General features: G+C 36.6%; 1 protein-coding gene across 2 annotated transcripts in view; it reads right to left on the reverse strand.

Moving 5' to 3' along the window:
• Cp (ceruloplasmin) overlaps window positions 1-8,809 on the reverse strand; it is a 57,900-nt gene extending 49,091 nt beyond the window's left edge. Inside the window, exons 1-3 of one of the 2 annotated variants that reach the window (XM_051185927.1) lie at window positions 8,527-8,809; window positions 2,595-2,842; window positions 649-858 (exon numbers count right to left, since the gene is read on the reverse strand). In XM_051185927.1, coding sequence (XP_051041884.1) covers window positions 649-858; window positions 2,595-2,842; window positions 8,527-8,672 — 604 coding nt within the window. In that variant the 5' untranslated portion in view covers window positions 8,673-8,809. The remainder of the gene's footprint in view (window positions 1-648; window positions 859-2,594; window positions 2,843-8,526) is intronic. The other variant, XM_051185928.1, reaches the window with a different exon arrangement.
• Window positions 8,810-9,392: the final 583 nt, after the last annotated feature.

A 9,392-nucleotide genomic window follows, 5' to 3' on the forward strand; every position in this document is an offset into this window, starting at 1 on the left:
CTCCACTATGTGGAAACACTCAGGGAAGTTCATGTCCTGTGCACTGCATTCTTATTAATCTATATAACTACTGACAAAACTATTAAATTTTTGCAACTGAGAAGGTTAAAATTCAAATGTGTTCATATCTTCTTGAACACACACATAGCCAGAAGCCAACACAAGAAGGCTCTTCAGGTAACTATTGGTCCAATAAATATTACATTCTATCTCTTGAGTTATGTTGTCTTCATGAGGTGAGGAAAAAATGTACTATTATTATACTTAGTAATATAATACAAGTAATTATAGCCATTGGTAGGGAGTACCACTGAGGTAGACACACATGGTAAAGCAATGTATCTCCATGTAACACCATTGTTGGAAGTTAGGAAGTTATAACCAGCAAGTCTATCCCACAAAGAACTGATATCAAGCATCTTAGCTTTACTGGCATTTTCATCTAAAGGTTTATTCCATTTTTTCATGTCATCAATTCCAATCCTGTACCTTACTTCCTTCTTTTTTTTTTTACTTTTTTACTCTTACTGTCTATCGATTCAATTGCAACATAGAATAACTTATAGTTTAAAAAACTAATTGGAAAAAAGAAAACAAACAAACTGCCTTCTACTTGTCTCTCATATTGTGAGCACTGAAAAAACATACCTTTTTTACAGAGTATTAAAGGTCCTATGAGTCCTGATGCAATATCTTTTGGAGCATCAACATGGGAGTGGTAAATACTGGTCACACAATTGCTGTCTCCGTCAACAGGACTTTGCTCACTGGCATTCAGCACATACAAATACTGTTCTCCAGGAAACACTTTGTCATCTGCTTTTTGAAAATCTGTGCTGTTGTCAGGGTAGACAGCCCCTGGAAAGCAGAATGTAATGGGGTTAGTAAGTGAGTACATATGAACATAGTTGAAGGAATAGTAGGTCCTCAACACCTAATGGGTGCCCTTTGGACATTCAATAATATCCTATCTGAAAACACAGAAAAAACAAGAGGCTAATGTCTAGGGATTCCATAAGCCTCACAAAAAATAATTACTATTAATTTGGTAATTTATTTAGTTATACAGTAGATATTTCAAGATGACTGTAACTTTTGTAATTTAAGGGAAAGTTTTCACCTGGGGGTCATGGTATAAAGAGTAAGCAAAAAAAAAAAAATCATAAATCATCCTCTCAAATAAATGAAACCTATCATATAATATCTGACTTGACTTGTGTGCATATATATATATATAGAAATTACAGAATGCAAAACATTTACACTTAACTTTAGAAATTTTCAAATATGTGCAAGTTGAAATGAACTTCTTCCTTTAAGTTAATGGATTTCAGTATACCTATAAACTCAGATTTAACAATGGTAAACTGAAAGCCTTTCTTGTTTTATTTTTTCCATAACTCCACTCAACTTTATCTTTAGCCATGTAAAATTATTTTAAAGCAAATTCTAGACACATTGCGTGTATCTTTAAAAAATAAAACCTTTTCCTTTTAACAAACTCAAGTTTACTACTATCTCTTGAAAGTCAGCATTAACTCTAACATACCATGGTGCTGTAAAAAAGAAAAACATGATAGCCAATTGTTATATTATTAGTACAACCATTTGATTCATACAAATACATAAAAGAGATGGTGTAATGTGGAACTCTGTCCTCTGGTCATGAAGTGCCCTTGCAATTTTGCAATCAGAGCAGCTGTGGTTACCCACAGGAGACTCTCACAAGATTGGGTCCAGAGAAGGAAGGCTCATGTGGTACCTCAGGGAGTAGTTTTCCATGGCAGCCCTGTCTTCCCCTAGGATATTACATGATGCTCTTCTTTAGTATCACTGCCTGTGCATTGTCATGCTCCTGCAAGTAAAACCAGTTCAACTCCCTGGTTCATCATGCAAGACTTAAGTATCATCATTTTTTTTTTTTAATTTCTTTGTGTTCTATCTGGGGTAGATACTCAAAAGTCCATGCTTCTTCAGTAAAAAAAGACACACCCACTTTTCTAAAAACTTACCTCCTTAAAATTTTAAATTTATTTTGCATTCATTCCGAGACAGAGAGAGAGAGAGAGAGAGAGAGAGAGAGAGAGAGAGAGAGAGAGAGAGAGAGAGAAAGAGAGAGAGAGAGACCACATGAGTTCCAGGCACTGAACACAGGTCTTCAGGCTGTGTGGCTAGTGTATGAGATTATTCAGGCCACCTTAGCTAGACTGCAGTTTATAGGAATTCAGGATGGAAGGTAATAGCAGCCACAGTATGATCACTGGAAGAATTCCAAAGATAAGACAGCCTCCTCCCTGAATCCGTCTCTTCCCCTGGCTTCATGCCTCTTCTGAGCTGTCCATTTCTCATATTCTTCCTCTATTAGATGAGGAATTAAGTACTGGTGGTCCATCTGTGGCTCTCACTATCAGTGCCTAGTCCATTTCTGCACCTTTGGCATTCCCACTACAGAAAGTCACATAACTAGAAGAAATAAGGCACTTATAGTGATGAGTTCAAATCCAATTATAAAATAGATTGGTGTTTAAAGTATGGTTACAGGTTCTCTCTAAAGATACCAATTTTAGAAGTTAAAAGGTACCCACTGAATTTACCTTCATTCTCCTTGTGGTAAGTTAGCCCATGTGAATGAAAAGTGTAGGGCCTAGAGGCAAAGTTCTTTAAGTGAACATAAACTTTATCTCCAACTTCAGCCTTGATAATAGGGCCTAGAAAGCCTAGCCAGACTGGTTTGTCTATAGTCTCCCCAAAGTTTCCATCTGTGTACTGAATGTAAAGGGCCTTCTTGTATGTGCTTCCAATACGATCTGGGCCATTTTGAAGATACAGATTGGACTCTTCCCTGCAAAGGAAAAGACACTTTCATCAGAAGCTTTCATTTCTGGAAATAGCATTAGAATCAATGATCACATCAACATTCAGCCTTTGCCTGTTGTATAAACACTCCCAAAGTTGAAGAAGAGAGCTGTTGATTGTCTCTATTTTAATTCATGAAATGTTTGGTATAAGAAGCATGGTAGAGAACCACCTGTGAGGACCTTGCAAAAACATGGTACCAAAAATAAAACAAAATACTAAGTAAATAAAACAAAAAACTAAGTAAATTCTCCTAAATATGTCAACATAATAAATAGAACTAGGAAGGAAGGAAAAACAATAAAAAAGAAACTTGGGGGTATATTTGATATTTACACCTGAATTGGTTCTTAAACGCTGAACTTACAAAGCTAGTTTTCAGTGGATCAGTTTTTGAACAGAGCCATGCAAGCATTTTGAAGGACTCAGCTAATATCATGGTCTACTTGTCAAAATGCATCTACTGCACTAGTGTTTTATTACTCATTTCTTAAAACAGGATGCGCTCTGCCTTAACTTTGTGACTCTTTTTTTTTTCTAGACAAAGTTTTTGAGGGGTTGGAATAGTCATGAAAATGTCCTTAAAATAAAAATTTATCTGAAGATAAAATATACTCAAAGATTTTGCATATAGATATATCTCAAACTGGTTCTTCCATTTGACCTGGTCATTGAGAAAAGTTTCCCTTACCAAATTGAGAAATATCTAACTCTGGGCAAGTCTGCTTATGATGCTGTCCTTCAAAGGAATGTCAGGGGGCACTCATGGCTTGGGGACAAAGTCACTCAGCTAGTGGAAGCTTGTCAGAACAGTGCCAGTCACATATTCAACCACAGAGTCTACTATCCTTGGTCTTTGAATCAAACAAATTATTCATATTTATTTTCAGTCCTTCTTGCTGGCAACTGTAATCCTTTCTACTCATAGAAAACAGGTTTCCCTCCCAGCAATCATACTTCCTATTTTAGCCCCCTTTTTCATTTTTAAAGAACAAAAAAGCTTACTCCTATAATTTCTGGCAAACTGAGAATCAGAAATGAGTTTTAATGACAGATAATATGTCATTAATGCTACTATCATTAGTTAATAATACTGTTCCACTGGTAAGTTCAGAATTCAATGAAGTGGTTTTAGTTTATTCTTATCTTGGGTACTAAAATCTCCCAATTATAGAAGAGTTTTAACTTCACTTGTTGGAACGCTTCATTAGGTTTTTATTATTGCATAACAAATCATTACACAGCCACATGAAGAAATACCTGCTTATAACTCACTGTTGGATGAGTCATAGTCTAACAGATCATGGCTGTGGTCACTGCCCTGGACATTACAGCACTGAAATCAACATAATGCCAGACTGAGCACTCCCTGAAGACTTGTGGAAAAATCCACTTTCTGAATCAGCCAAGTTGTAGGTACAATTCAGTGTCTTTAGTCTGTAGAATTCAAATCACTCTTTGCATGTGGCTGATGTCTGGGGGCCTGTCCCAGGTCTTTAATCCTGCCCATATGCTTCTGGAGCAATCTTTCCAACTCCCAGTTAGCAACAGTACACAGAATTTCCTTCATCTCTGCAGCTTCTAATGTTCTATCTAGCCTCTGCAAGCCCATACGAGCTAGCCTCTCGAGCCCCACACAGGCTAGTAATGCTGTTGATTAAAACACTGATCCTGTATGTGGTGTCTCATCCTATCCTCAGACTGTAGAGATTAGGAAAGGAAATCTTTTGTAAGACACTTCAGAAATATTTTCACTAACACACAAAAATCATAGAAAAAAAATGGTCTATTCACAGGCATTTTACTCCCCCAGGGGCATATATCACAAGTCTCAGTGAATTATACACCAAAATTAGCTAAGCTCTTCGAGCACAGCAGGAATACAATGCTAACCAATCTTCTTAATTCAGAGAACTGGAAATGGTTATAGCAAGTGAGGTGTTTAGTGTGTCCATAGAGGCTGTCCTGTATGAAGTGCCCTTTCCTTATAAGCCATTGCTTGTTATTCTTATTTGGCAACCTCAGAGAGTGGGGCATTATAAGTGGATTTTCCCAATAAGTGTTAGTCAAATTTTTTACTTCTTGGAAAAATTTAAAAACAAAAAAATTGAGGCAAAGTCTCATGTACCTCAGATTAGTCTCAAACTCACTGAATGAACTTGATGACAGGTAGGTTGAGCAGAGTCTTAGTGTAGATATCAGGGAGAGTACAACCAGAGGCATCTGACACCACCAGAAAAGCTAGAAAACAAAGAGAATCCTAAAAGAGACATACATGGTCCCCTGGAGAAGGGGAAAGGGACAAGATCTCCCAAGCAAATTGGGAGCATGGGGGGAGGGGAGAGGGAATTAGGAGGAAGAAGAGAGGAGAGATGGGCATGAAAGAGCAGGAAGATAGAGTCAAGGAAAGAATAGAGGAGAGCAAGAAAAGAGATGCCATAATAGAGGGAGACATTATAAGTTTTAAGAGAAATCTGACACTAGGGAAATGTCCAAAGACCTATAAGGATGACCCCAACTAATATTCTAAGCCATAGTGGAGAAGCTACCTTGAATGCCCTTTCCTGATAATGATATCGATGACTCTCTTATATGCCAATGTAAAGATGGAAAACTTTAGCCTAACTCTCCACTGACCCCAGGAAGCTAGACATTTAAATCCCAGACCCTGTCCCCTAGCAGTGAGTAGTCAAAATTTCACATTCTTGACTGTTTAAGACAAGGCTGTTTACGATAGCACCTGTGAGTGAGTGAACACAGGAAATGAGCCTTGTCACCCCACCCAGAAGCCCACACAAAAGAAGACTTCCTGGGCTAAGCGTGGGCTTGGATAGTTCAAATTGATTGGTCCGCACTGGATGCTATGAGATGATTGGTTTATGATGTGTGGGCATTGTTGTAACCCTATAAAAGCTGTCTCAATCCTGTATCCAAGGTTACCCAGTCCTCCACCCCCATGTGGAGTATGGCTGCGGACCCCAGTGCACTTAGAATATAAAAGACCTCATGTATATACTTTTTTGTTATTTAAACATAAATTACCTATTTCAAGAACTATATGTTTTAGAATATTTATATGTTGTTGGAAGTGTCAGCACTGACTATAGTGTAAGGATGTTACTTTTGATTTAATTTTATTAGAAATAAATAACATTGGAAATAATCCCAAAGAGATGTCTATTTTCCTAGCCAACAAAACAGAGTTTATTCATTTTCTCCTTTAACATCTGCTATTTTTTTCAGTTTTGCTAACTCTAGTAGGCCATCTAGACCCACTTTCCTATTTTATTCTGTTGCCTGATTCATTCTACAGTGTGAGTTTCTCCACTTAGGAACAAGAAAAAAACTTGTATAATATGCCCTGTAATTTCTTCTGCCTTTCTACTAACATTTCTCTTATTTTCATATATGCACAAGTATTTACTTAGTTTCTTCTGTCTCACAGACATGTGTGGCCAAGCAGTTGTCATAGCACAGAAAGTTCCTGCCTTTCAAATGTGTGTTTTTCTTTCTTAAACCAGACCTTTAGTTCATCATCTGACTTCATCCTAGTTCTTTACCTGACCCTCATTTCAGGGCTCTTTCACAACTTATGCCCCATCTTATTTATTTCTGCTTTGTTTTGTCCTTTAACACAAGGAGAGGCACCATGTCTTGTGCCATTCTACCATGCTTCATGGACTGACTCACACACTACTGCTGATTTAAGACAAAGGAGGGAACAAAAAGTAACTACCATGCTTCTCTGGTAAAGTTCAGCACAACGTCGGCAAAGTTACTAAAGCTCCAGTCATGGTTCACGTAGTTGAGGGAAAAAAACTTATAGGTTATAAGTTGATGGGGAAGTCACAGGAGAGAGTACAGCAATGCTAAGAAAGCTGAACTGAGCAGAAAATGTCCAGTTTTTCTTTGGAATACTCTTGAGTGTCTCTATTAAGTAATAATGTAGTAAGCAAGTTTATCTTCCCTGAATTTCCTAGCTGGAACGGAGATGCCATTAGAATATTTGAAACCAAGAAACCACACCCTGAAGTTCTTACCAACCCTCTTTATCCTTCTATTTCCTCATACTTAGAGTTTATCACATTGGAACATGGCCAGTGCACTGTAGTTTTTACTCAATAGACTGACTTTATTTTTTATTTTAAATAATGGCATGGGTAGATGGAGCATTGAGTAGAACAGCATTTTTCTTTGTTCTAACTTAGTTATGTGTGTGTGTGTGTGTGTGTGTGTGTGTGTGTGTGTGTGTATGTGGTGTGTGCGTGCGCACGTGTGTGTTGCTGATAACTGAACCCATGGCTTTGAACCCATACTTGCTAGGTAGGTACTCTACCACAGAGGTTCACTCACAGTTCAGTTCTTTTCTTTGTAGAATGTCTGACCCCTTTCCTTAGAAATAAACACTACATAATTTACATGGTACTTAGTCAGGAAACAATGAACCATATACAACCAGGCTTCTAGTGATGCTGTAAAAATATGTTCGACTGTTGTGAAGAGAATACTATCTCCAAACCAGGCTTAAAACAAAACAAAACAAAAACAAACAAACAGACAAAAACCCCACAAGTTTTATTATGTTGTCTTTAAGGCCAGTTGTTGACTCAGAACTGTTTCTTGCAGAACATTACTAGGTTAGTAAAATAACAATTTGATATTATCATCAACAATGCATTTTCCAACCATGGAAAATTCAGCTGTATATAAAATTAAACAAAATAATATGTACCCATCAATGATTTGGTAGTTACATGATTTTTCTCGATAATAGAGCTGTTTTTAGGCAATTTTAGTTGCTGCTGGTTATTTGGCTCATATGAGCTCTCTTGCCTTTCTTGCTTTTTTTTTTTCCTTCTTCTTCTTTTTAAATTTAAATTTGAATCAAAGTTGTTTTACATCTCAATCCCAGTTCCCTCATCCCTCCATCCTCCCCTATCATCTCTTGCCATTCTAATACATTAGATAGTGTAGTCAATATTTGTTTGAATACCAAGTTTCCATTTGGTGATAAATGTTTAGATAATATTAAAAGTGGTGATCTCAGAATATTGCTTGATATAAAGCAACTAAAACACAAAGACTTAAATTCCATGGTGTTTTATCAGGACCTCATAATAAGAACATAACACTTCTTGCACGTGTTATGTGTGTGGAGCTGTGCTAAGAGATTTGCAGGCTCTGTTAAAACAACACTGTTAGGAGTGCTTGCTGTCTCATTTTATAGATTAGTACTCAGAAACAGAGATTAGCATCATTCATTCACTGTCCTGAATCTCCCAACAAGTATTAGGCACAATCATATTTAAGTTGTATTTCATTTTTATGTTCTATATTTTGAACACCATTAGGAATATTTTATATAGTGTTTTTTAAAAAGAACATCTGAATCTAGAGGCATAGTACATTTGGAATATAGATAAAGGAATGACTATCCACAGGAAAGAGTGAGAGACTAGCATAGTTCCCTAGGAACAATAGGAAAGGAGCAGGACAGCTTCATAGTAACAAATTTAGGAAACAAAAGGAAACCAGTAAAAGTATTGGTTTTCACGTCAACATTTAGCAGTTTCTGTTTTTAATAAATTAAAGAAATACTTTTGTTGTTGGCTTCATTTTTTAAGTTGATAATTTATAAATTTGGTCCATAAAAAACAAAGAGTGACTTACGTGTCAACTGAAATAAGTTTCTTTTCTCCGTTGCCAGAAGCATAGTTCCAAACTGCTTCAATAATTCCTATGTAATAATGTCTATCTCTTGTCCAGGCTAGGGGAGTATACAAAAATAGAAAAGTACTAAGCAGCAAAAAGTTCATTTTTCTCCTGACTTGGAGACTGAGATGAAATGAAATCAGGAACAAGCAATTTTATAAATAAGACTTTCTTCCTTTATTTGCTTGATTGACACAACTTAATGTTGCACAAGAGTAAATCATTTCATTAAAGCAAATAACATTTTCCAACTTAGTTTGCCTCGGTAAACCAGGAAGAGGGAAAAAAAAATAACAAAAACAAACAAAACAAAACAAAAAAAAAAAAAAACCAGTTTCCCGTTGCCAGGCTTCTCGAAACACAAATGGAATGTCATCAGTTAGTGTTGAACTCACACAGTATTCATAAGGCTGAGCTTTCTTCCATTCATTGTGTAAATTCCAGGAAGGTAGAGAACATCTCTAAATGCTCCCTTTGTTCTAGCAGTTTCAGGCACTACAGCATTCTGCCCAAAGCCAGTTCTTAACAAGCCAAGGTAAAAGGAGTCAAAACATGCAGCTGTTAACTATTCTAGAAGAGAAAAGGAAACCTACTTGTAATTTTAAAGATATGAAACATTCATTTTGAAATTATATCTAGTCTGTGTGATCTGGACACTTCCACATAGAAACTTTGCTAAATTGCCCTGGATTTCCATGTAGAAATTAATAGCAAAACATACCAGGAATTGATAATTTTATTTGAATTATCAAAGATATCAGTCATAAACCAAATGGTGTATGCTTGTGGTACCAGTTACTGGGGAAGTTGACACATGCCAGTCT

The sequence above is a fragment of the Phodopus roborovskii genome, unplaced genomic scaffold (assembly GCF_943737965.1).
Source record: "Phodopus roborovskii unplaced genomic scaffold, PHOROB, whole genome shotgun sequence".
Lineage (NCBI taxonomy): Eukaryota > Metazoa > Chordata > Mammalia > Rodentia > Cricetidae > Phodopus > Phodopus roborovskii.